The sequence below is a fragment of the Marmota flaviventris genome, chromosome 2 (genome assembly GCF_047511675.1).
Source record: "Marmota flaviventris isolate mMarFla1 chromosome 2, mMarFla1.hap1, whole genome shotgun sequence".
NCBI lineage: Eukaryota > Metazoa > Chordata > Mammalia > Rodentia > Sciuridae > Marmota > Marmota flaviventris.
Genome location: NC_092499.1, coordinates 30,569,287 through 30,595,322, shown reverse-complemented (window position 1 = coordinate 30,595,322; position 26,036 = coordinate 30,569,287). Strand labels below are relative to the sequence as shown.

Sequence of the window (26,036 nt, the reverse complement as noted above, 5' to 3'; positions counted from 1 at the left end):
AGCCCGCCAGATGACCCAATGCATCTTGACTGACAAGAAGAAGGGTCTGGGAAAGTTGAGATGGCGTCAAAGGCAACGGATGATTTCCTGCCATGAAAGGAATTCCCATGCTCTGCCTAATTGGTTTTTTGATTGGCCTGTCCCCAGATGTTGCCCCCAAACAGATCATAGGTTAAAACTGCCTCTCCCAGGCAGCTTGGGCACTGGCTGCCATGTTTCTTAAGGATAATTCCAAAAGCCCAGTAAAGCCCAACTAAATAGTTCTTTTTTCCAGGTGCAGTGGTACACGCCTGTAATCTAAATGGCTCAGAAGATTGAGGCAAGGAGGATCATGAGTTTGAAGCCAGCCTCAGCAACTTAGCAAGGCCCTGAGCAACTTAGTGAAACCCTGTCTTTAAATAAAATATTTTTTTAAGAAAGGACTGGGGATGTGTCTCCGTGGTTAAGTGCCTCTAGGTTCAATCCCGGGTACCAAAAAAAAAAGGTCTTAGGTGGGGTTCAGCGGAAGCTCACCCACCTAAAATCCTTTCATGGTCCCCTGGAGTCTTCAAGCTCTCTTTGCTTATCTCCTTGATCCTACCCTCTGCAGCTCCCCAAGCCATCTCTGAGTCATGCTAAATGACATATTCTAAACACTGACTCTGAAGCCAAAGAGCTTGAGTTTGAATCCCAAATTTGTCACCTAGTTCACTGTCTTCATCTGTAATATGGGGATAATGACAGTACCTATTTGGTCAGGTGGCTGTGCATATAAATGAGTTCTTATGTATAGAGTACTTGGAACCCTGCCCAGCAAACAATAAGTCCCATATAAATGTTTGCTGATAATGTGTCCCATGATTTTGAAGATGATGTTCTCATCCTGGAATGCCACCTTACTTACCAAGTTAATTCCAACTGGCTGTTTAAGGTTCAGTTCAAGGAATACCCCTACAGGTGTGTAGGGCCACTGTCCATGGTCTTCAGCTCCATGCAAAGACATCCACTATGGTGTCCAGTGTGCTGAAAGTCAGGTTGTTTTATGTCTGTCTCCCCCAGGCTGTGAGTCCTTTGAATGTGGGACTTTGTATCAGCAATTAACATAGTCATAGAACACAGAAGGGTCTCTATGTCACAGGAGTAGGTAAAACCTTACTGAAATCCATTACATTTACATTTTTATTTGTTCCCTCCTTCACTCCTTCCCTCACTCAATAAATATCTATTGAGCCGGGTGCAGTGGTGCACACCTGGAATCCCAGCGGCTCAAGAGGCTGAGGCAGGAGGATCGTGAGTTCAAGGTCAGCCTCAGCAATTTAGTGAGGCCCTAAGCAATTCAGTGAGACCCTGTCTCTAAATAAAATATTAAAAAGGGCTGGAGATGTGGCTCAGTGGTTAAGTGCCCCTGGGTTCAATTCTCTATACCAAAAAAATAAAATTAAAATAAATAAATACACAATAGTGGTCTGTGGGTAGACTCTGTATCCGGCTTTCTATTTCTCTAGCACACAGAGAGAAAGTAGGTTCTGAGTTACGTTGCCCACAGCCTGTCTTTAACCAGATATTTCAGAGACCAAAAGTTTTACTGTTGTCCAACTGAGTTGTTTCTCTCAAATTCAGAACCCTATTTTAGACTCCAAACTTCGCAACTGGGCTCAGCCAATCCTACGGGCACAGTAGATCTGATGAGTAACTTTCAGCTAAAATAAGTCCAGAAAATGTCCTGCCAAAAGAATTGTTTGGATCCTTTTCGAATTCGTGGCCACAATGCTTTATGAAGATTTTTATGCAAATTTCTTAGGTATGTTTCCTCAAGATGGATTTGAATGCAAAGTGCTGCCAGTCCTATTTTGAGAGGAATACTTTTCTGCTGAACATGTTGTTGCCCCAAATAACAGAACCACTTTCCCAGATTCCCTCGTAGCTAAGTGTGGTCAAGTAACTAAGTTCTGGCCAAAGATGTGTGCATCAGTTCCCTGTGGCTGCCGCAGTAGACTGCGACAAGGTGAAGTGGCTTGAGACAGTACCAACGTATCTCACATTTCTAAAGCTCAGAGGTCTGACCCGGCCACGCGGCCCTTTCCTGTCTTCAAAGCCAGCAGCTCTCTGGAGTTTCTCTCTCTCTCTCTCTCTCTCTCTCTCTCTCTCTCTCTCTCTCTCTCTCTCTCTCTTCCTGCCTTCCCTGCTTCTGCCATTGCATCCCTTTCTCTCTCTGAGCACCCACCTCTCTCTCACGAGGACCCTTTAGTTACTTTGGGCCCCCTTGGATAATCTCTCCCTCTTGAAGTCCTTAACATAATCACATCTGCAAAATCATTTTGCTATATAAAGTGGTATATTCATGATTCCAAAGATTAGGACATACGTGTCTTTGAGGAGTTATTCACTATCTATATCTATATCTATATCTATATCTATAGATATAGATCACAATATATAAGTAGAATACAGAACTTTCTGGAAATATGCTTAAGGGAGGTCTATCAAGTGGGAAAGGTATGCTTTTTCCCTTCTGTCTTTCTTCCTCCCTCCTTCCTAAAGCTGGGGTGTGATGGCTAGTGCTTCCACAGCCATTTGGAACCACCAGGTGACCTTAGAAGTGGAAGACAACCTCTAGAATGGCAGAAGAGAAACATTAAAGCATGGTTCTCCATGACCCCCATGGAACCACCTCCACGTTTATTCAATCAAATACACCCACATCTTGTTTAAGCCATTACTGTTTCTGTTTTGTTCTGTTTTCCTATGATAAACCAAACTCCTCAAAACTATACATAACTCTTTTATTAATAAACCACAAGTCTGGATCTCACAGTCTACATCTCTGCCTAAGGAATGAGACAGTGTTTTACAAAAGCAGACACTGTGTTTAACATGAAGCCACGAGTCCCCACCTTTAGCTCTGCCTGTAAGCTGAGTCGCACAATCTCAATGTTAACCTGGGCTTTTATTCTTTGAAATCTTTCATCGTATTCTACCATCACCCTCCCAGGAGAAGCCAGGTCGACATGGATGGGTTACTGACATACGGAGTCACAATCTTATCTTATTTAAAACAGGGCTGTGTTTTGGCCCCTTCTTCTTTAACATTGCTGTAAACAATCAGCAATAGCAAGAGCAGCATAACTTTCCACACTGGAAATCTGGCCTGTCTATCAAAATTCACGAGTGGCTCTAAGAAGCAATCAAAAGCATCAAAGCCACTGTCCTTAAGAAAAAGCAGCCTAGTTATTAGCAACATCAAAACATCAATCACTGATTTGGGCCAACGTTCTTTACCTGTTCATCAGACATTTATTGAAAAATCTGTGCTGTGGCCTCAGGAGACAGGTGCCCCTCTCCTTAAGGACCTCATCACTTTAATGGAAAGACAGGTTGAGAAATGTGGACAGCAGTGTTTGTTGTTTTGTTTTATTACAGCCAGCTAAATTCTGTAATCACAGCAGCTGCCCTTCACCAGGGACTCTTCATAACATCTCTCTCCCCTCTTGTTATTTGAGCGGTATTGTATTTTCTTTATCAATTTTGGCAATTTCTCTTTTTTCCTCCAGTATGGGGGACTAAACACAAGGCCTTGTGTATTCTAGGCAGGTGCTTTAATCACTGAGCTATGTCTCCAGACTTTTCTAAAAGTTATTTTTAAAATTTTGAATGTCTCGCTACATTGCTCTGGCTGGCCTTGATCTTGAGATCCTCCTGCCTCTGTACCCAAGAAGCCGGGATTTCAGGTGTTCTAACAATGTTTTTCATTATTTTCAAACCCAATCTAGTAACTGGTACCTGGAGTAAGTGTGATGATAAGGAAGGGACAGGAGGACAGTTGTGATGGGCTTTGTGTTCACTGTCCCTCGCCCGTCACAAGGTTTCCTCATATTGGAGGATTCTCGGCCTGTGCTCTGAGCCAAGCCGTTTCTCTTGGTCTGTGGCTGATGGGTGTGACAGGAGGATAGCATGTTAGAAGTTGCCTGGCACTAGTGACTTCTAACACAATGGCATCCAGGCTTGAAGTCATTTCTTCAGCCACCAACTGTGTCCACTGGGAACACAGTGTCTACATGTTCCCAGATCCCACGTGATGTGTCAGGGAGTCTGCTGAGATTTAATGATAGAAAAGCCGGAACACATGGTTAAGCTTGTTACGAATCAAAAGAGAACCCAGAAGGGGCTGGAGTTGTGGCTCAGTGGTAGAGCGCTCACCTAGCACATGCGAGGCCCTGGGTTCAACCCTCAGCACCACATAAAAATAAATAAATAAAGTATGTTCATTTTATTTATGACAACTAAAAAATAAATATTTTTTTAAAAAAGAGAAAACCCAGAAATCCTTAGCTATTTGGCATGGTTGTGCGGTGCAGAACTCAGGTGCTGTGGATGGTGGTAAGGGTAGAGAGATTTCCCCCTGAATGGAGACAGGAGCAGGGAAAGTGGGTGGCAATCGCAGGCTGGTTTGGAGGCTCTGGCAGATGGCTCTATTGTGTGAGCTCATTTTTCTTGCTTTGTCCTTAGAGAGGGGAATGAACATCCATGGTCATAGCTTAAGACCCAGAAGCTTGAAGCTCAGGCACTTCCTGGATGATAGCAAGCTCCCAGTTGAGAATGGCTAGGCACAGGTTCCCTGGCCAGCTGTGCTGCTTACCAGCCAAGGGCATGCCTCCAAGGACCCTTCTTGTCCTTCTTTTCTCCCAGAGTGACCTCGTCCAGCTTGTCTGCTTGACTGCTTGAGGTCTATTCCTACACGCCAGTGACTTCCAAATAACATGCCCAGCTGTCTTCTCCTCCAAAATCCAGACTCATGTGTCCAACAGCCACTCGACACCTTCATCTGAACTTCCTGTTGCTCTTAAAGTCCGACAGGTTCTCACAGGGTGCAGCCCCTCACTTGCAGCTCCCCGCCCTGTCCCATCCTGGGTCTCCTGTCTCTTCGCCCAGCCCGTCCCCTGCTCTCTGGATGGATGGAGCTTGATCCCACCTTGGGATTTAGCAGCAGCTGTCCCGCTGTTGGGGATGCTCTTCCGTCCTTCCTGTCACTCAGGCCTCTGGGTGAATGTCATCTGCTCACCGCTCAGTCTCAGCAGCCCCCAGTCACCCTCTCCCCTGTCACCCCATTTGAGCTCCGTCTTTGTTGGGTTTCCTTGTCAATCGACTCCTCCTTTGGGGGTGAGCCTGCGTCCCTCTCGTTCTCCGCTGCAGCACGAAGAACGATAGAACTTGACAAATGTTTTATTGAATGAATGAATGAGGAAAGAAAGCAGAAGTCTCCTGAGCCTCAGTTTCCATGGGTGTAAAATGGGAACATCTTTTGAGGTCTTAGGCACAGGGTAACATTGACATGAGACATGATGCATGTGAAAGCCTTTAGGGGCCTCAGTCTCCTCATAAGGTGTCAATCTGCAGTAACAAGGACACCAGGGGAAAGCCTTGCTGAGTAGCAAGACCTTGAGCAACACTTCAGGGATTGGCCTGTATAATGAATGCCTTCTCTCCTGCATGTCTCTGCTGGATTCTCTCCATTCGACCCTCCAGAGGATCTCCCCATCTTTCTACCTGATGGGTGATGCGGGCAGATCACAGGGTAGGAGAGGAAAGTCACACTCTTTATTTCCTGGTTGGCCTTGGTCTGAAGGCTATGGCCACCATCCCCTGCTGAGCCTATATCCCCGGGTTCCCACAGCTGCTCCCTCTGGCTGCCCACTGGGCATAACGTTACAGACCCCTCCAGCTCTGGCTCCCCCGCCCTCAGCCCACCCAGGCCTCGCCCACAGCCCCCTCCACTCTCGCTAACCTGGCATTTAGCCAGCATCACCTGAGGCTGCTTTCCGGGACACCTGCACCTGCCCGTGGTGAACTCCATGGGCTTCCTCTCTTTCTTCCTTCACAGCCTTCTACCGCTCAGCTCCAAGACCGTCCCTTAGCCACAGAGGACCAAAATCTCATAGAAGCTTGAAAGAGGAGACATGCTTGGCATCTGGAATGGCTGCCTCTCCTCCCCTCCCGGCTGGGTTCAGACCCTCTTTTCTTCTCTGCATTTCTGCAGGCGGGCGGCACAGGTCACTGGGAGCAGCTGCATGCAGAGGGCTGAGCATGTGAGTGATGTCAAGCTGTGTGTGACCTGTGCTTCTAGCTTCCCAGCAGAAAAAAGAAAAAGAAAGAAAGAAAGAGAGAGAGAGAGAGAGAGAGAGAAAGAAAGAAAGAAAACAGTTCTTTCCTCAAACTTTGTTCTTAGCCTAAATGGCTTTCTGTCATTTTTCCGGATTTCAAGGGTGGGGACATACTACAGAAGCAATTAAGTGAGGTGTGTGACCATGAGTGTGTGTGTGTGTGTGTGTGTGTGCACGTGCATGTGTGTGACTTGGGCGTGGGTGTGCATGTGTGTGCATGAGCATCTGCATTACTAAGAGATGGGCAGTCACTGTGCACAGATGTTAAGGGGACAGGGGAGGAGGCTGTCCCCCAGGGAGGTGGGTGGGCTGGAGTGAGGGGGTGAAGAGGAGGAAACTGGACCCCTTGCTTCCCTCCCCTCCCCTCAGCTGCCCTTGCTCTCCCTGTGGGAAGCCTGTTACTGTCTGAGAATCTGACCTGCAGAAAGCATAGGCGGCCCACATGGAGGACTGACTTGTAGCTTCTAGAAGCTTCCTTGGTCTCAGAGGATGGCTTCACTTTTCTCTCAAGTCCTGAAAAGCCAGGCCTTGATCCCTACCTCATTGCCCAAAGACGAAATAAAATCAGGGCTCATAGAAGGAAGGAGAGGACCAGGGAAGGTAGGTAGTCTGACCTGGTCACCACCAGCCCCCGTGGGCAGTGCCCTGGCTTCTTATGGATGACCAGATGGGACACCATACTGCCAGCAGGATCAAGTCACACTCCCTCTGACGGGTTCCTGTCATTTCTGCCCTCAGGCTGCCCCAGCACTCGGGCTGTCCTATCTTGGCAGGAGCAAGAGGAAGGGTCCTGGAGAGGTGAGAAGTCAGCAGGGCCCAGAGCAACCTGAAGCCACTGGCTGTCCCTGGAAGCTGACAAGGAAGGGAAGCATTGTTGTCACTGAACTGCCCGTGCAGCCCTTCTGGGTTGGGGGACCTCGCTGAAGCAACAGTGACCAGCAGCACAGGGGCCGGGGCTGCTGATTGGCACTGCCCGATGCAGTTGGAAAGGTCGGAAAGGGCAGACAGGCCCCCAAGGACACAGAGCTGGTAGGAAGGGAACCAGGATTTACATCTAGGCCACTTGCTTCCTGGCCACTCCTGTGGGAGATGGGGGCTATGGGCTTGGCTGGGCTGGGCTGGGGTGGAGACAGACAGATCTTGAGGTTCTGATATTTTGCCTCAAGAACTAAAAATGATCTGGGAGTGGACACTATGCATATGGAGAAGACCTTTAACTGGCTTTGAAAGGGTGGGTTCATCTATTTGAATGAAACAGAGAAGCTTGAAAGAACCAAGCTGGACCACTCTTAGAATCTCCAGGTCTAGAGACTTGCAACCCAGGCCTGGATCATAAATTGAAATCTCTACCCAGGAGATCAGCTCTAAGACAGAGTCCAGTCTGGGCATTTTGAGGGGTATGTATCAGTAGTAGGTGGAAAAGGAAGGAGGGCCTTCTGGTTGGGATCTTAAATGTCCTCCCCCGTGTGGCACAATCAGGAGATGGGGCCTAGGGGAGGAAGTCAATTCATTGGGAGTGTGCCTTTGATGGGGCTATTGGGACACCAGCCCTTCCTCTCTCTCTCTCTCTCTCTTTGCTTTCTGGCTGCCATGAAGTGAGCAGCTTTGCTCCATCCTGCACTCCCAACATGATGTGCTGCCTCACCACAGGCCCCAAAACAATGGCGCCTACTGACACCTCTGAAACCATGAACAAACACTAACTTTATAAGTTGCTTACCTCAGGTACTTTCTCATAGCAATGGAAAGCTGACTAACATGGGAAGTGGGGGTTTGTCAGTGCCAGGGACCTCACTAAAAGTCTATCTGCATCTCATTAGAACCCTCCTATGGCAGAATCTGAGGCGGATACCACAATTGGCCCCATTCTGCAGATGAGTAAACCAGGGCTCAGAGTGCAGCATCAGTACAATCCTTGCCCAAGAACCCATCTGTACACAATTGTGCCTGGAACAGGACTTGCTGCACACCATGAAGGACACACGGCTCTACTTCCCAAGTTGTAGCAGACTGCAGTGCGCTTTGCAGACTCTCAGCCTTGGGGTGTGCAGTGGGGGTGTGCCCTGTCACATTGCTCCAGAAGTGTGGCTGGGGGCAGGTCAGATTCCTACGGAGAGATTGCAGTCCGCAGCCCAAGGTCTAAGAGGTAGCTTGTGGCCCTCTTTCCCTGCTTCCCTCAAGACAGCCTCAGCTGTGCCCGCCCCCCTTTAATTGAAATACAAAATGTTCAAAAACCTCTTTTCAGATTGCACAGGTGAGGTGACCATTAGACACCACTGCAAGGCAGCAGCATCCCCAGCCCCCAGGTCCCTCCAGTCGTCCCTCTCAGGAGCCTTTAGAACATTCATGATGCTTTCTGATGGGGACGCCCGGCATCCACTCCCTTGTCTCCCAAAGCAGCTCTGCTTATTTGTTTTTCATTTCTGCCTTTTAGTAGGAGGCAGTCATCAGTGGCCAGCCACCCTCAGGGAGCGGGAGGTCCGCCCACAGTGGCAGCCAGCCTCCATTCCCCTGCGCCGAGGCCTAATCAATGCAGCCAGAGCCAGCCTTGCCTTTAATAAGCAGATCTTGCAGCTAAATCCTGCTCTCTGCCTCGCCCTGGATACTTTTGATTGACAAAACTAATCTCTCCTCCACCCCCACCTCTGCCGCTGCCCGCATCCTCTTGCAAATCATGTACTCAGCTGCTGACAATTAGATATAAGACTTGGGATTCAGCTCGGGAGGGTTATGAGGTGATGAATCAATCGTGGGGGCTTGGGTGAGATAACAAACCGGGGGGCCCGTCTCAGGCACCTCCCTGCAGCCCTCAGAGCCTCCTGCTTGATTTATGAGTTGGTAATAACCTCGCCTGGTCTCCTGCCCCTATTATTTTTCATAATGCACAGGGAAGCTTTAAATTTCAGAGAATGGGGAGGCTCAGAGGCTGAACGGGGGAGGTAACGCTGGGGGAGCCCTGCCCAGAGTTTCCCCGCAGCCAATTGTCTTTTCTGCTTGCGAGCAGTGGGTCACCAAGGGGTGCAGCTGTCACATGTTTATAGAGGCCAGCAAGCCGGTTTGCTGGACTCCAGGGAGGTGGCCCTGGCAGACCCTGGTTTAGCACTGCATGTGGCAGAGGCCTGGGTATCACTAGATCCAAAATCATAATCAGTGTGTCTGAATGTCATTCCTCCAATCTGTTCAAAACCAAGACAGAGTGGCTCAGAGGCCTTCCTGATAGGGGGAAAGCACACACTGGACCCAAGTCAGAAGAAGACAGCACCAACCTGCAGTCTAGAAGCCAGTAGAGTAGAGGGAACAGGCCAGGTGGTAGGAGTGGGCTGTCTTCCAGCCCAGAAGTGGAGTTGAAGACAGTGTTTGTTAAGCAAAAAGAAGACTTGGAATTGCCACCTAAGATTTTCTAAGTATTAATTTGTTGAGAATTCTTTTTTTTTGCATTATTTTTTTCTTAATCTTTTATTCTAATTTGTTATATATGACAGCGGAATGCACTACAATTCTTATTACACATATAGAGCACACTTTTTTATATCTCTGGTTGGACACAAAGTACAGTCACACCATTCGTGTCTTCATACAGGTACTTAGGGTGATGATGTCCATCTCATTCCACTGTCTTTTCTACCCCTGTGTTCCCACCCTCCCCCTCCCACCCCTTTGCCCTATCTAGAATTTGTGTTGAGACTTCTTTTTTGAGAAAAGATGTGATTTTACTAAAAAAAAAAAAAGGGAATTTTCACCTGAAGCAGTGTTTGTAAAATGCCCATTGAGACCTGGCATTGGTTCATTATGTTTTCCTCCACATTTTTTTATTGGAGCGTTATGGTCGTACATGATGATGGAATCTGTTGTTACATATTCATACACGCACAAAACATCACAATGCAATTTGGCCAGTGTCACTCCCCGGCCCTTCCCTTCTCTCTCCCTGACTCCCACTCCCTGGTTGGTGTTGGTATATAATGAAGTTTTTCATGGGTCACAAAAATTGAGAAAAAAAGATTTTAATGGAGTGAATATGAGTGAATATGTGTGATATGATATATATTAGTACAACTATTGATGAATACACTCTTATTAAACCCCAACTCGGCACCAGGTGGTCGTTCCATGCCAGACATAGTACAGTGTGACTGAGTCCCGCCCCTCAGAGCTGTTATTCAGTGGGTGTTTGGGTTAAATTGTCCCATGCCCCCAAAATTCATAAGCTGAAGTCCTATTCCTCAGAACCCCAGAATGTGACCTTATTTGGAATTACAGTCCTTGCAGATATAATTAGTTAAGCTGAAGTCATTAGGGTGGGCCTTAAACCAGCGTGACTGGTGTCCTTATAAAAAGGGGAAATTTGGACAATGAGACATGTGTGCTGGAGGAAAGCCATTTGAACATGGAGGTGGAAATTGGGGCAGCGCACCTCCAGGCCCAGAGCACCACATTGTGCCAGGCGACCGTCAGCGGCTGGGCCAGGGGCACGGACCCGTCACAGTGGTCCTCAGAGGCACTGTGCCAGCACGTTGGTCTTGGACGTCCAGCCTCCAGAACTATGAGAAAGCAAATTTCCATAGTCTCAGCCACTCAGTTTGTGGCACTTGTTTTGGCAGTCCTGGCAGAGTACCACAGACAAGGGGACAGACACTACTCTACTGTGAAGGAGGAGGCAGGGGCATTGCCCTGCAGGGGAATGGGGCATGGTGCATTCTGGGAATGGAAGGACCATCCCAGGGGCTTCAAGAGGAGAAGGGGTTGGGAAGCAGGATGGAGGGATGGACAGGGACCAGCACACTCAAAACAGGAAAGATGCTGACTCCATTATGTTCACTGAACCACACTGTGGCCAGGGCGCCTCCTTCGCTTTCCTCCCACCCTGACTTTCCAGGAAATATACGCGAGGAGCAGCAAGGTCAAGGGCCCACACAGGGGTCCCAGTCATTCTATGAGGCCTCACCACTCTCCCAATGACTACTGTCCTATGATTACTTTCTTTTTTCCCCTCTCTGTCCAAGAAGCTGGGTATCCACAGACCTTTCTTAAAAGCATCAGAAGATATTTTGAGACTCTCCCAGGACTTAAATGAAGAAGTAGCCAAGGTGACACAGGAATTCCACTCACTCCCAGCCACGCAAATGACCGGATTAGACAAGGGGCTTCAATGAGGTCCTGAAACTCGGACTCTGCCCGTAGCTAATGTGTATTAGTGCCCACTGCGGGCGAGACACTGTGCTAAATCCACGCATGAAGCAGTTCATGTGACCCTACAGCCCCTGCGGCAGGTCCCATTATTACTCTCCTCTTTTTCCTATAACAAAATGAAGGTGCTGAGCCGATAGAAGACCTTCGAATTTATGGGCCATTGCAGCAAGATCATGAGCCAGGCTTTGTGAAGAGGTTTTATGGACATAAACTTGTTTTATCCTGCAGGTAGGTGTAGGTATTTCCTACAGTTGACCTATGAAGAAATGGAGATTGGAGTGCATGTTGGTGGAGGAACCTTCTCAGAGTCCCCAGTTTATAAGTGACATACTCCAAGTGGCACTCAGGTCTGCTCAGCTTAATCATCACTGTGCATCATTGTTTCATGTGCCTATAAGTGAGCATTAAATTTGTCACAACTTTCCTTTGGAACAACTCCAGCCCATTGACCAAGCGATACTACTCAAGAATCACACCACTGTTTCTTCCGCCTCTCTTTCTTCCTTCCTGCCAGCTTTCATTAATACCCATACTCCAAATCTCAGTTCCACATTCCTCTTCAATTAAGCTTTCTTTGCGAGCTGACTGTTGTAATTTTTATTGTTTTTTTTTAACTAAGTCATGAAAGAACACCAAAACTAATACAGACTGCCCTACTTAGAATATCCTCCCATTCATTCACACAATGAAGATGATAATAATCTATTTACAGCATGAAATTGTTATGGTAGGATTATTTCTGGAATACAGAAAGTACTCGATAAATTATTAATTCAATAGCTAGTAAGAGTGGTAATTTTTTGGGGGGGTGGGTACTGGTGATTGAACCCAGGGCCCTCAACCACTGAGCCACACCCCCAGCCCTATTTTGTATTTTATTTAGAGACAGGGCCTCACTGAGTTGCTTAGTGCCTTGTTTTTGCTGAGGCTGGCTTTGAACTCAGGATCCTCCTGTCTTTACCTCCTGAGCAGCTGGGATTACAGGCATGTGCCACCGCGCCCAGCGGTCGTGGTCATTATTATCACCACTAAATTAATGTCTCTGCATCAGAAAATAATTTGATACAGAATATCAGTTTTATGAATATTTTTCTCACATACCACTTGGAAAGTCATTAGGAAATAAGGAAGGTGGAATGGTAAAAATGAAAATAATATTTGGCATGAAAAGGCCCACTGGATTCCAACCCTGGCTCTAAAATGTAATTGCATGTCTCAGCCTAATTTTTAAGATGGTTATGATAATGATCATATTTTACATAATTATTGTCATAGTTTACATAATTACATGATATGTGATAACAAGGTCGAGGGCCCAGGAATGGTCACCAACCCCTCTTCACAAACACTGGCACCGTGTGATTGATGAGTGGCATGAAGCTGTCCTCTCTGCAAAGAGGAACCGCAGACGCCTTCCCAAGTGTGTGAAAATCCCAAGGCAGACGTGGTCATGACCTTGACTGAGGAGTAGGATGAGCTCTCTCCCTGCAGAAGCCTTCATATCTTTCCTTGGGCTCCAGAAACATTTTGCTCAAGGGAAATGGGAAGGGTGGATAATTAGCTTATCAATTGCTCCAGTTGTCAGTATTATGATATATAAAATCTACCAGGTTTCCCGTAACTTGAAATTTGCAGATGATAGCAATCAGTCTTTTGTCGGCTTTGCATAATTTGATTTGGGCTCATATCGATCCACTACTTTGGGAAGAATAGGGAAGTTTCACACTAGGATCTCCTTGGGTTCCGACTAATGAGTATCCTCATCAAATGCCAAGTCTTTGAAGGAGCTTAAAACACCTGGAGGCAAAATCCAGAATTTTATAATAAGCTCCCCCCACCAAAATGAGAAACAGAAGCCCCTAAAATATTAGAAGATCTTGCCAGTTTATTCAAATCTGGTTTTATTGATCTAGAGGAAATACAGTGTGAGAACTCAGCAGGAGGAGATCACAACGTGTTACTCTACCCAAGTAAACAAGTAAACACAAGGGATGGGTGCAGGTTGTTACCTGTGGTCCAGGACAGTGGGTGAGCAGCACCAGGGTCTACAGAAGTCCACTCAGAGCTCCCAGGGGCAGCAGGTGGCCAGAGAGAGGGACCAGCTCAAAGCCCATGTCCAGCATCACGACTGAGCCTCTCTCTTATCACCCTTGGAGAATCCCACTTCATTCCCCTCTGCCCTTTCCCCAGAAAGCAGAAAGTACCCAGGACCTGAGTGCGGGATGGGGGAGTGGGGGGCTCAAAGTTCCCATACCCTCTCCAATTCTCTCTACTATTTATAATAAAAAGCATTTTTGTCAATATAACAGAGCATATAAATGCTCTATAAACTTCAAGTAATACAGAAATTTTTAAAACTAGATATTTCCCATAATGTGATGCCTCATGCTGCCCAAGAGACCCTAACTTAACAATTTAAAGACACTTCCAGACTTTTCTTCATTTCTGTGTATATTCATACACACATAATTAATAGAATATAAATGGAATGCCGGGCACGGTGGTGCCCGCCTGTAATGTCAGTGGCTCAGGCTGAGAAGGATGATCACGAGTTCAAAGCCAGCCTCAGCGAAGGCAAGGCGCTAAGCAACTCAGTGAGATCCTGTCTCTAAATAAACTATAAAATGGGGCTGGAGATGTGGCTCAGTGGCCCAGTGCCTGAGTTCAATCCCTGGTACACCCCCTTCCCCCAAAAAAGAATATAAATGGAAATATTTTTCTGTTGTAAAAAATGTAATTTTACAACATATTATGTTCTTAACATGCTTTTGTATTTAATATAGTAGGTGTTCAATAAAAATTTATTACATAAATGAGCCATAATTTACTGATTCATCCCCCTGTTGGAGGACTTTTAGGTTGTTTACAGCCATTCAGTAAACATGACTATATATAAAAGATAGGGTTGAGGAGCTGGGGTTTTGGCTCAGCGGTAGAACACTTGCCTAGCCTGTGTTGAGGCACTGGGTTCGATTCTCAGTGCCACATATAAATAAAATAAAGGTCCATCAACAACTAAAAAAAATTTTTAGAAGATATGGTTGAAATACAACAGGTACAGAAACCAATGCCTAGCTGCATTAGTAATTACATGTGTAAATATACTAATAAAACACAGGTGCTGTGGAGAAGTAGCTTGCGTGCCCTCTGGTGTATTTCATGGAGATCCCAGGAATATGTTAATAAATTAGCCTCAAAAAAGACAACTTTCAGACAAGTGTTTGCAGACTTGGGAATAAGGGGTAGCTCTCCCACGTCGCACAATATAACACATTGTTAAGTGTTATATTGTCTTTAAGAGCTCAGCACAGCAGCTGAGCTAAGATAAGACCCAAAATCCAACAGTCCTGATGAAGGGCAACAACTCATTTTAGATAGAACAGGAAAGAAAATCTGCTTCAAGTTCTTTTTAGGAGAGGAAGGGAGGAACCATTGGGGGTTGGTGTGGGGTGAGGGAAGGAGAGAACAGGAAATGCAAAATGCTGTTTCCTCCTGGTTACTTGGACTGCTCTTGTCGGATTCCATGGTGTTGGGTGGCAGGGCTTTTAAAAGACATAATATTATGACACATTGACTTCCTTTACTGGTTCCTGGGCCTCAACACACAATGGTTCCTTCCTGCCACAAGCCTGAGGCTTGGCCACTCCTGGATCAGTCCCAGGGAGCCTGAAACAGCCCACAGCAGGAAAGCAAGGATGCCACGTCCCTGGGCATTGCCATCACGTTTGCCAAAAGTCTACCCAACAGTGTCCACGGAGTGTAGGGGGCAGCAGTGAGGTTAGTGACATTGCAGGTTGAGCACGGTGGCTCACGACAGCCCTGGGGCGCAGCTCAGCCCTTGCCTGGGCCTGAGGACAGTCACACCAAGCCCCGGATGAGACTGACTATCATGGTGGCTGTGCCAGGGACAGGACACCCCACTCCGTGGCCCCCACAATGACAGGGGAAAGAGGAAAGGGGCTTTTTTGACTTTTCCTTCTTTAAAAAAAAAAAAAGTGCTTCAATGGGACCCTGTAGGTCTGGGAACACAGTCTGGGCGCTGGTGGACAGAGAGGACAATAGGCCACGGACCCCGTGCATAATGCCAGGAGGTAGAAACCCAGACCGCGGTGCCGGAGACTGGGGTTGGGGCAGCGGGGGAGCGGATGCGATAGCAAGGAAGGAGTTTCACTGTGAATGAATACTAATTAGTGACATGGATATTAATGATGACAGTAATTAACAGGGGAAAGGAAGGGCTGTCATTGTCCCAGGGTGAGTAATCAATCTTGGCAGGTGATAAATAATGGTTCGGCAAGCTCAGCAGAAAGATAATCCGCTGGCCCCAGGGAGAGCCGGAGTGATGCTGGCAACCTCGCGGTTTCCAGGCAACCCACAAAAAAGAACTATTTTTCTTTTGAGGAAAAAAAAAAAACAGGTTAGAGCCTCACCCCGACCTCCAACTTGGGATTACAGTTCTTCTTTGATTTCTGCTTTGTTCTTCATTTCCTAGGACAAATGTTGAACTTGTGTAATTTGGAGGAAATGAACGTGCACGCATGCATGCGTGTACACACCCACCCACACACACACACACACACACACACACACACACACACACACTCTTTGTGTCAAAATGCAAATGAATCGGCGTGTTTCTGGTCCAAGGGTTAGCTCATAGATGCCATCCGGGAGCAGGGGTGGGGAGAAGCTTAGAAGTCCCTCTTTTGAGGTTGAAATGCAGGGACATTGAAAGGACTGATCAGGGGAGGCTGGACCTGGGGAGAGCCCAGGAAGAGTGGGGTGGACCCTGGCAGCTCTACAGAGCGGTTAGGCCACCTTCCTCAGAGCCAGAGAGAAACAGAGGTCCAGATGCTGGAGCCTGCACGGGTCCTACTTCTCTGGCCACCAGTCAAATCTCTGAGAAATTTGATTTCTGGGAAAAGGGAAATGCTTGGTAAGCCCCTCTGCTGGGTCTCCAGTGCGCCAGCAGGGAGTCTGACCCAGCAGAGCGACTGGCAGACCCTGTCCCTCGCACCAAGGCCCCCGACCCTAGCAGGACTCAGATAGCTGGAGATGACGCTCCTTCCAGGCTGTTTCCATTAAGCATTCCATGCTGAGGTGACAAAGCCATCTTCAGTGGTCCTCTCACTGTAAAGTGAGATCTTTGAGTGACAAATCGTTATGGGACCTTCCAGAAAATCTTCCACTCTCCTGTGCTGTGTTTCTCTTAGAATGTGGGTTCTAAGTGTACGTCTCCAAAGGCAGGCAAAGAAAGGGACATATTCAAAGGACCATGGCCAAAATGGCGAGGAGCTCCAGGTCAGGCAAGGCCGCCCCTGCCCTCAGGGATCCAGGCAGGTTTCCCCTGGAGAGAGACCTTGGGGGTTCCCCAGGACAGTCCAACATCCCAGTGACTGGTCTCACTCAGTGATCAGGTCTGGGGTCAGGTTTGATTTTCTCTCATTGGAGAGTAAAACTAAGGCCAAAGCAGGGAAGGGAGAGAGGGGGGCAACTTTCCATTCAGAGAAATCAAGGACCCCTTACCTGGAACAGGCTGGTTAGTGGGGAATTTGTGAGTTCCCAGGTGCTAGGTTTTTTCCCAAATGCAGGTTACAGCACCTGTTATCCCAGGTGTTGTGTACGTGTACAGGGTGAAAAAGCAGACAAGTAAGTCCCTGCTGACTCGGGATTTTATATTTGTTAAGATAACACTAGATGCTAAAGCAGATTAAACCTCCAAATTCCAGGGGCTTAACCCAGTGAAGTTTAATTCTAGATCAAGTAAGAGCCTCAAATGAGCATTAATTTTCATGGTTGGAACCAGAGCTCCTTCCATATTGTGGCTCCGCCTCCCTCAGGTTCTCAGGTGCTCTCCATCCAGTGGTGGGCCAAGGGAAGTGGGTGTAGGGGTGGAGGGCTACCTGTTTCTATGGTCTAGGTCTGGAAGCTGCAAGTGTCATTTTTATTCACATTCCTTTGGTAGAACTTGATCCACACCCAGCTTCAGGGGAGTCTGGAAATACAGTCCCGCTCAGGCCCAGTGGTATAAGGAAGAGGTTTTGGTGAACACATGGAAATTTCCGCCACAGACCCCCGGGGCACATGATTCAAGATGGGCCCATGCCAAAAGAGATGAGAGAGTTTTACAACTCTCTGAGGTCACCTGTGTCAAGCAACCCTTGTCGGTAAAGGTAGGAAGCTGAAGAGTCCTCAGAAAGTGCTCTGGGGACCCACATGATGAAGTCACCCTCCCATCTTTGTTCCCAGGAAGCCTTCTGTAATTTCTCCCTAGAAATGTGGTTATAACCTGAGTCATCCAAAGTGAAATTTTTTGGAAACGAAAGTAACTGAAAATGTACCAGTGGAAGAAAAGGGTTGAGTAAGGATGGAAAATATTCAATATAATCCGCATCTTAGGTTGGCTGATTAAAATTAGGATTCTCTCAGGTACACACGTTTCTTCTGTCACAGGCTTAAACACCCATGAGGTCTTCAGTGGAAACTGCTTTGTCGTTGCAGGTACTGACGTTGTGCAGTGGCTCATGAAGAACCTTTCCATCGAGGACCCAGGTACTTGACCCTTGACCCCTGTTACCAGCAAACTGGGATCTCTCCTGCTTACCAATGTGAATTGCTGGATGTGAAATCACTCTATTTACAAATAAAATTAATATATTTTCTCCACTGAATATCCATCTTCAAATTTAAATCACCCTTTGAGGAAATGAGCAACTATTTAGAATGCCAAAGAGCTCGATACATTAGCGTGTGAAATGAGATGAATTCTCGTTAGCTGCAGCAATTAAAGATAAGTTGTAGCACTGTCACTTAACAGCCTTCTAGAGCCAGCTCTTAAAATTAGATTGCCTGATCCACAATTAAGATGTTTAATTATTTGCTAAGACGCCTTCTGGTTTTTTTTGTTTGTTTGTTTTTGTTTTTGCTTCTTGCAAGAAGTGAAGGAATGGTAGTTTTTTTTTTGTTGTTGTTGTTGTTGTTTTGTTTTGTTTTTTTAATTCTAATTGTGCATTTCAATGAGGAGAACCCTGCCAAAACAACAACAAAACCCTGGCTAATAAGACAGTTTCCAAATCTGTCCTCTCCCCACCCAGGAAAGAAGCAGGAAAATTAACTTTCAAAGCCTAATTAGGAAATGGGAGGACGACTCCAGAAAAATGAAAGTTCTACATAAGTAGAGCTGATTATCCACATGCTATTAGTTAATAATTTTTGAATTGATCCTACACTCCCTTGGTCTTGCTTAACCAGGTATTCTTAATGCCCAAAGTCATAAGTTCCACTGATGTGAATCCAGGCTGATGTTCTTGATGGACACTGGCACTGATTGGAATTATTTGCCCCAGTTTAAGTGGCCCTCAATCACCATGCTTTCTGAGGGCTTTGTGTCCCCCCCCCCCAGTGCCCACCCTCGGTGTCTGACCTTCAGATGTGGTTCCTTGATGGGATCAGGATGTCATCTCTGACATTCTTGCATTTTAACCTGACAGTCCTAATCTGCTGTTGACTATGAAACAATTTATCTTCAGTTCAGTTAAATATGGTTGCTGGAAATCTGAGTGCCAGGAAAGTGGGTCATTTGTGGAAGTGACCCTAGGCCTCTCACTATTGTTCAGTGTCCGCTTACAACTAGCAAAAATCCTTAATTCTGGTCAAGTTCTTAATGCACCAGAGAAAAATTATAAATGCTAGTTCTTCTAAAGGGTAGAACCCACCTATGTGCTTCTCCTCTGCAGCCTGGACATCCAATTATCCATTCATGAAACTGGACAGGATAAGCAGCCATCAGCAACCACCAGTTTGGTTACATTTATTTGACACCAGTGGTTCTTTTGATGATGGTGGTCTTGTCAAAGAGCACTGGTTTTATGTTGTTGTTCTTTTGGTTTTGTTTTTGTTGTTGTTGTTGTTTGGTAAAAGTAGTTGTTTACTTAACTTATAAATCAAAGGAGACTTTAGAACAAATGAAGATTTGAATAAATCTTAACTCTGGTAGGACTTCATTTTTTTTTTAAGCAATTAAAAATACAGTAAAATCATGGGCTGGGGTTGTGGCTCCGTGGCCGAGCACTTGCCTAGCATGTGTGAGGCACTGGGTTTGATCCTCAGCACCACATAAAAATAAATAAATAAAATAAATATTTCCAACTACAACTAAAGAAAAATAATTTTTTTAAAAAAGTAGTGAAATCGGCAGAAAACAAATAGTCTTTAAAACAAAAACACTTTGGTTTTTTTATTTGGTCTTTTTAGACATATATGACAGTTCACATATTATACATACATGGAGTATAACTTCCCATTCTTGTGGTTTTGCATGATGTGTAGGTAAACTGGTCATATATTCATATATGAAAGTTAGTCCAGTTCATTCCACTGTCTTTCCTATTCCCATTCCCTCTCCCTTCCCTTCATTCCCCTTTGTCTAATCTAATGAACTCCTATTCTTCCCTCCCCACCCCCTTATTGTGAGTTAGGATCTGCATATTGGAGAGAACATTCAGCCTTTGATTTTGGGGGGGATTGGGTTATTTCACTTAGCATGACAGCCTCCAGTTCCATCCATTTACCAGCAAATGCCATAATTTCATTCTTCTTTATGGCTGAGTAATATTTCATTGTGTATATGGACCACATTTTCTATACCCATTCACCTATTGAAGGGCACCTAGTTTGGTCCATGGCTTCGCTACTGGAGCACTGGTTTCTTTACTCTTCTGAAATAATCATTGTATTTTTGATACATATTTTATTGTTTATTATTATTGTTATTTTGAGAACCCTATCCCGGGTAGTAGAGGTGAGAATGCTCTGGGCCTCATGAGGAGTCTCTGTGCTGGGCCTGTCTGTGAAGGTCTGTGAGACTCCAGTGCCCAGGGGACCTGGTTTGGGCTTCTGAGCGGCTCGGGATTGGCCAGCTGGGTACAGAAGGGGGCAGACCAAGCAGCACCTGGGGAGCGAGGCGTGTCCAACACCTGCCTGCGGCTCCTCTGTTTCTTCTCTTTTGCCAAATTTCTGAGTAAAAACCTTTTTTCAAAGAGTTTAAGCATAAGCTCCAATACGGGTGGCATGAAGGCCACCTTCTTCCTGTATCATTTTCTTTCATCCCTGGGAAAGGAGCAGCTGCAGCTGAGGAGGAAGCGTCCCTTCTTGCTGGACCCATTATTCTTGAAGCACACAGTGGGCCTTCCATTTCGGCAAGTCTGTGTCCACAGACTCCACCAACCTGGTGGAAAACAGTCAAGGGGAAGGAAACAGCACCTGTACTAAACCCGCACAGACTTCACTTTTTGCCATTATTCCCTAAACGACACAGACTGACAACTAGTAGCATACCGTGGACATTATATTTGGCATTATAAGTAATCTAGAGATGATTTAAAGTATAGGGAGAATGCACAGAGGTTATACACAGATATTATGCCTTTTCATACAAGAGAATTGAGCACCCACAGCTTTTCTATCTGCTGGAGTCCTGGAACGAATCCCCCACTGTTACCCACAGTTACCGAGGGGCAGCTGTTTAGAACTTAAAAAGCAAACTGGTCATCCCAAGAAGTAAGACTCCATGCATTCCGAACCCACCAGTTGTAAGTGTACACGTCTCCCAAAGGGGAATAGATGATTCTCAATAAGTAGAGCATCTGGATCAGATTCAACCTCTTGAAGAGTTCACAGGTAAAGCCAAAACAAATCACTTTTAAAAATCCAGAGCTTATGAAATTAATAATTGCTAAGAGACTCCCTCAGCATGTCAGTCATTTCCATGTCCAGATATTGCTTTTCAACCAATGAAAGTACTCTGAGGTTTGTAGACACTTCTTATGTGTAGGAGGGGCATTTAGGTTGAGGTATTTTTTCTTAGCTCTGCGTAGGATAAAATATAAATTCTTAACTGTCAATAGGAATCTATTTAGGACTGGTGCTAAACAAGAAGTCGATGTTACCAAATATATATTTCCTTCAGTTTGACACCCCCCCCCCCCAGCCAGGGTCACTGCCCAAACTATTGTCCTTCTTCCAATTTTCTTAGAAAGTGAATTTTTAATCTATGCCCACGAGAGAAGGGGAAACACTGTCACCATTGATGAGAGTGTTGTTTGCAGGACTGTAACAGGAATTCACAGTCCCCGTGGGCAGCAGGACCGCGTCCTCACTGCCCAGGGTGATAAAACAAGATGAAGCGAGGCCATGAATCAAAGCTGCCAGCCCTTATTGAATATTTGCCCTGTACCAGACACCGCTAAGCACTTCATGTGAAATATCTCACTTAATTAAATACAAGTTCATCTATGCCAGTGCTCATGTTCGCAACCATGAAGCAAGACCTGGCTTTCTCCCGGAAGATTTTAGGGGTAGGAAGTTGACAATTATCAGATTTTCACAGCTGGGACCCAGAGGACCCCCCAGCCCTTGACCATCCTCCTCCTCTGTGGGCGTCTCCCCTCCGGCGCCACCACCAGCAAATGCAATCACGACATAAACACAGTCGCCTGGAGGGGAGGACCCTTGACAGCCAGTCATCTTGCTGCTGCTCTGCCCTTGTATGTTTCAACGAAATCATCCGCTTCCTGATTCTGTCTCTCTGCAGTTGAAGCAATACACTTGGGAAGCCTTATCGCCGCCCAGGGCTACATCTTTCCAATCTCCGATCATGTTCTCACCATGAAGGATGATGGTACCTTCTATCGTTTCCAGGTAGGCCCTCGGGCTCCTCCTCCTCAAGCACCTTTTCCCACTTATCATCATCTGAACTCAGATCAGAACCACCTAGAAAATCTAAGGGTGTTCAAGGAAGCAGCATTGGGAAACCCATCCGTCTGGGCCACGGGTTGACCCACTGAATAAGCGTAAAAGGCGCTCACTGAGAGCCTACTGCTTCAGAGGCATTGCCTAAGCCTTTAGGGTTGCTGTAACAGAATACCGTCGACCGGGTAGCTTATAAACGCAAGAACTTGGTTTTGCATAATTCCGGGGGCTGGGAAATCCAAGATCAAGGCTGCAGCAGGTTTGGTCTGGAGAAGGCCCACTGTTTTACAGAGGGCACCTTCTAACTGTGTCCTCCTACAGTGAACGGGACAAGGGATCTCTTCCAAGCCTCTTCTACAAGGGCACTAACCCTGCTCAGGAGGTTAGTGCCTCATGACCTCCTCACCTCGCAGAGTCTCCCAATACCATCGCCTTGGGGAGTAGGATTCATTCATGGTGAAGGGTGGGCACCAACATTCAGGCCATAGCAGACATGTTGCATGTATTTTCTCACTTATTCTGATGGACAAACTGTTGGGGAGGGGTAAATATTGCCCATTTTACAGACCAGAACCTGGAGGAGCCCAGAGAATTGATGTGGCCCTCGTGAATCTAGGAGGCAGCTTTGCGTTGGGCCTAGATGACCATGCTCCTCCTTCATGCTGGGGTGAGGTTTCTACTTACGCTGCCTCCCCCAGACCCTGCCTGAGAGGGAACAGGGGCACAGATGGTATTAGAGGTCTTCAGTGGGTTCAAGGGCAAAAAGGAAGCCAGGCCGTGCACCCGGGAGACTGCCAGCCTCTGTCTGGTTATTAGACGCCATGTGTTTCCAGATAAGAATTCTTGACTTCATCCTGCCTCCTAAAAACAGTGTGTTTTAAAAGACCGTATGTGGGAAATCATTGGTAAATATAAAATGATATTAAATGTTATATTATTTTTCTCCCTTTTTGGAGACATCCAACCCTCCAGGTCTGATAGCCAAATAAGGAATTAATTTAGTGACATAGAGCTGTTCAGTCATATAACTGCTGCTACAGGTTCTGCATACCATCTCATGATGTTAAATAACATAAAATAGAATAAGTAATAAAAGATTGTGTCCTCTGGCCCAAGGTTGCCAAATTTAGAGGATTAAAAATACAGATATGCAGTTTAATTTTAATTCCAGATAAACAATAAATATTTTAAGTATAAGGATGCCCCATATAATATTCAAGTTTAAAACAGGCAGATGGCCTGTATTTTATGTGGCAAGGGTACTTTGCCTCAATAAACAATAAAAAGCCTCTTAAAAAGAGATTATTGTCTGCCTCATAAACAAAATTTCTTGCTTTTGCATTTACTTTGCTTACCTTGGATTTTATTTCTCAACCCCTAGATTAAATTGTTGACTGGCCTCAGCTATGTCAAAGGGTTGGGTGTGGAGTCAGCCAGGAGATGGGCAGAGGCCTGCTGTGGAGAGGGCCCTGGTGGGTGCAGAGAGGCGGGTGTCTCTAGGTACTGATGCTTAGTACTCTCTTACAGGCTCCTTACTTCTGGCCTTCCAACTGCTGGGAACCTGAGAACACTGACTATGGTGAGAACTGAAGCCACACTCACCTTCCTGTTACCCCCAGAGGGCAGAAGACAAGTGCCTGGGAAGGAAGGGTTTTGACCCTGCTTAACCCTTTCTGATGTTGTTGACATTGAAAATACTGAAAGATGCAGTCCCTTGGGAGAAAAGACACAAAAGGGAAGAAAAGTTAGATCAAGGGTTGTCAATAAGTTCATTCTGCAGGACCATAGAGAACTAGGATCCCGTGGCAGTGCGATGTGACTGTGACTTTTGATCAATCCTTCCAGGAGCAGGGTTTCAGGGAGGGCTGGATCAAGGAGCCACCTTCCCCTGTCCCTTCCTGTTCTCACAGACTTGTCGAAACTTATTAAGAGCTCATCAGTGTTTTTCATAGTTGTAATTGAGGGGAAAAGGAAGACAGACCAAAGGGGAGTCTACAGATGTCGCCTTAGACTAGGGAAATAAAAAGAGGGTGAAGTCAAAAGCTACGTGAAGTAAAGAGCCATATCTATCCAGGCAGGGATCTACCCAACTCAGTGGAGGCTAATGAATATTTCTATGTAACAGTTTTCTGAAGAAATTATACTGTCCCTATACTTAACATAAAGAACCGGAGGCCCAGGAAGACCATGTCCCCCACAATCACATTAGTCTGAAGTCTCCGTTGGCTTTAAGCCAAAGAGGGCAGAGAGCGGCCCACCTCACCATCACTGCAGGCCCAGCGCGTGGGTGTGGAGGGGGACAGGCCATGGGGCGAGCCACTGCCTGGTGAGGCTGCGCTTGTTCTAGTCTGGAGGGTGCTCATGACATGGCCAGGGCCCTCAGCTGTCTGCTGGGCTGTCTGCCGGCCCCTCGGTGGCTCTGGGAGAGCACCGTGCACAGGTTCCTGGGAGGTGTGGGGCCAGCAAGGCTCAGGGCAGGAGCTGCATTTGGCCATCACAAAGCAAGCGCTTCTGGGCCTGAAAGACTGGCAACAGCCTGACTCAGAATTTGAATAATTAGAGCTCAGCTCGGGCAGCAGCCTGGGCCCTTGTGAACCGGAATCCAATATTTTCCCGGGCAGTGGAGGGTGGGAGGCGGTTGAGATGGTAGGGGGAGGCCAAGACCAGCCTCCTGGGCCACATCCACGCCATCTTCACTATGTTATGAAGGACACTCTTTCCCTTTCTGTACCATTTTCCCCATTTCGTGATCAAGTGGAGATGAACAGAGATAGAAATGACCGTTTATGTCAGGCTCTCATCAAAGCTACATTATTTTGAATTCATGTGCGTCCATAGATAGCAAATCAGGTAAAGTTGAGGTGTGGGAGACAAAAGGACTCACCAATATTTCCAAATCCACTTATCCAGAAAATCAGTGAGTACTGACCAAGTCAGAATTCAGTACGACAGGCCCCAGGATCCACCAGCTCCGTTGGCTGTGTGAGCCTGGGAAGTGGCCTGACCTCTCTGTGCCTCAGAAACCTCACAACCAAATCAGAGGGAAAATATTGCCTGTCTTCCAACATTGCTTTGTTAGGGTCCTGGGAGAAGTCAGTGCTGCCCTGTGGTCACTGCTGTGGTGGCCCTGGTTGGAATGGTTGCTCCTGCGTGATGTTATGATCCTCCCATGAGGAAGGGTGTGAAACTCTGGTGAGGATTTCAGAATCTCGGTGATTTGGATTGATGAAAACCCCCAGAAACGTTTATTCATTCAACAAACATTGACTGATCACTGACTGTCAATTTCCGGGTCACAGATTTGACCAAGTCACAGTGTTGCTTGCCCAGGGGCCAGGCTGAGAGAGACAGCACAGAGGGGAAGAAGGGAGAGGGGAGGATCTGGCCTGAGCATTCCAAAGCTGCATGGTGATGAGGCCGATGGAGGAGACAGAGTGGGGGAGGTGCAGGTGATATGAAGGCCTCAATAGTAGACATCATTAGAATGGACCCCAAAGCTATGGGAGCCATTGTGGGTCCCCAGCAACGAGGAAGACTTGAGACACCCCCTCATGGTAAAATAGGGATAATAACTGAAAACCCCTTCTTGGCGTCATCATGAGGATTTCATGAGTGGACATTTGGAAAGTCCTTCGGACTGGGCAAAACTGTCACTGCACTCAGTCACGGTGGCCTCACACCTTTGAGACAGTGCCTGGCACAAGGAGACAGTGCAGTTTTCTTTTTTCTTTCTTTCTTTTTTTTTTTTTTTGGTAAAGGAGATTGAATCCAGGGTGCTCCACCACTGAGCCCCATGCCCAGTCCTTTTTATTTTTTATTTTGAGACAACAGGGTCCTGCTAAATTGCTTAGGGCTTTGCTATGTTGCTGAGGCTGGCCTCAAGCTTGCGATCCTCTTGCCTCAGCCTCCCGAGTCTCTGGATTACAGGTGTGAGTGCCCCTGTGCCCAGCCTCAGCACCG

General features: G+C 46.6%; 1 protein-coding gene across 1 annotated transcript in view; it reads left to right on the top strand.

Moving 5' to 3' along the window:
- The window catches only part of Rgs6 (regulator of G protein signaling 6), a 564,395-nt gene that overhangs the window by 450,746 nt on the left and 87,613 nt on the right, over positions 1-26,036 (top strand). Inside the window, exons 3-5 of the mRNA XM_034635914.2 lie at positions 17,829-17,879; positions 21,919-22,025; positions 23,604-23,655. Of these exons, the coding sequence (XP_034491805.2) occupies positions 17,829-17,879; positions 21,919-22,025; positions 23,604-23,655 (210 nt within the window). The remainder of the gene's footprint in view (positions 1-17,828; positions 17,880-21,918; positions 22,026-23,603; positions 23,656-26,036) is intronic.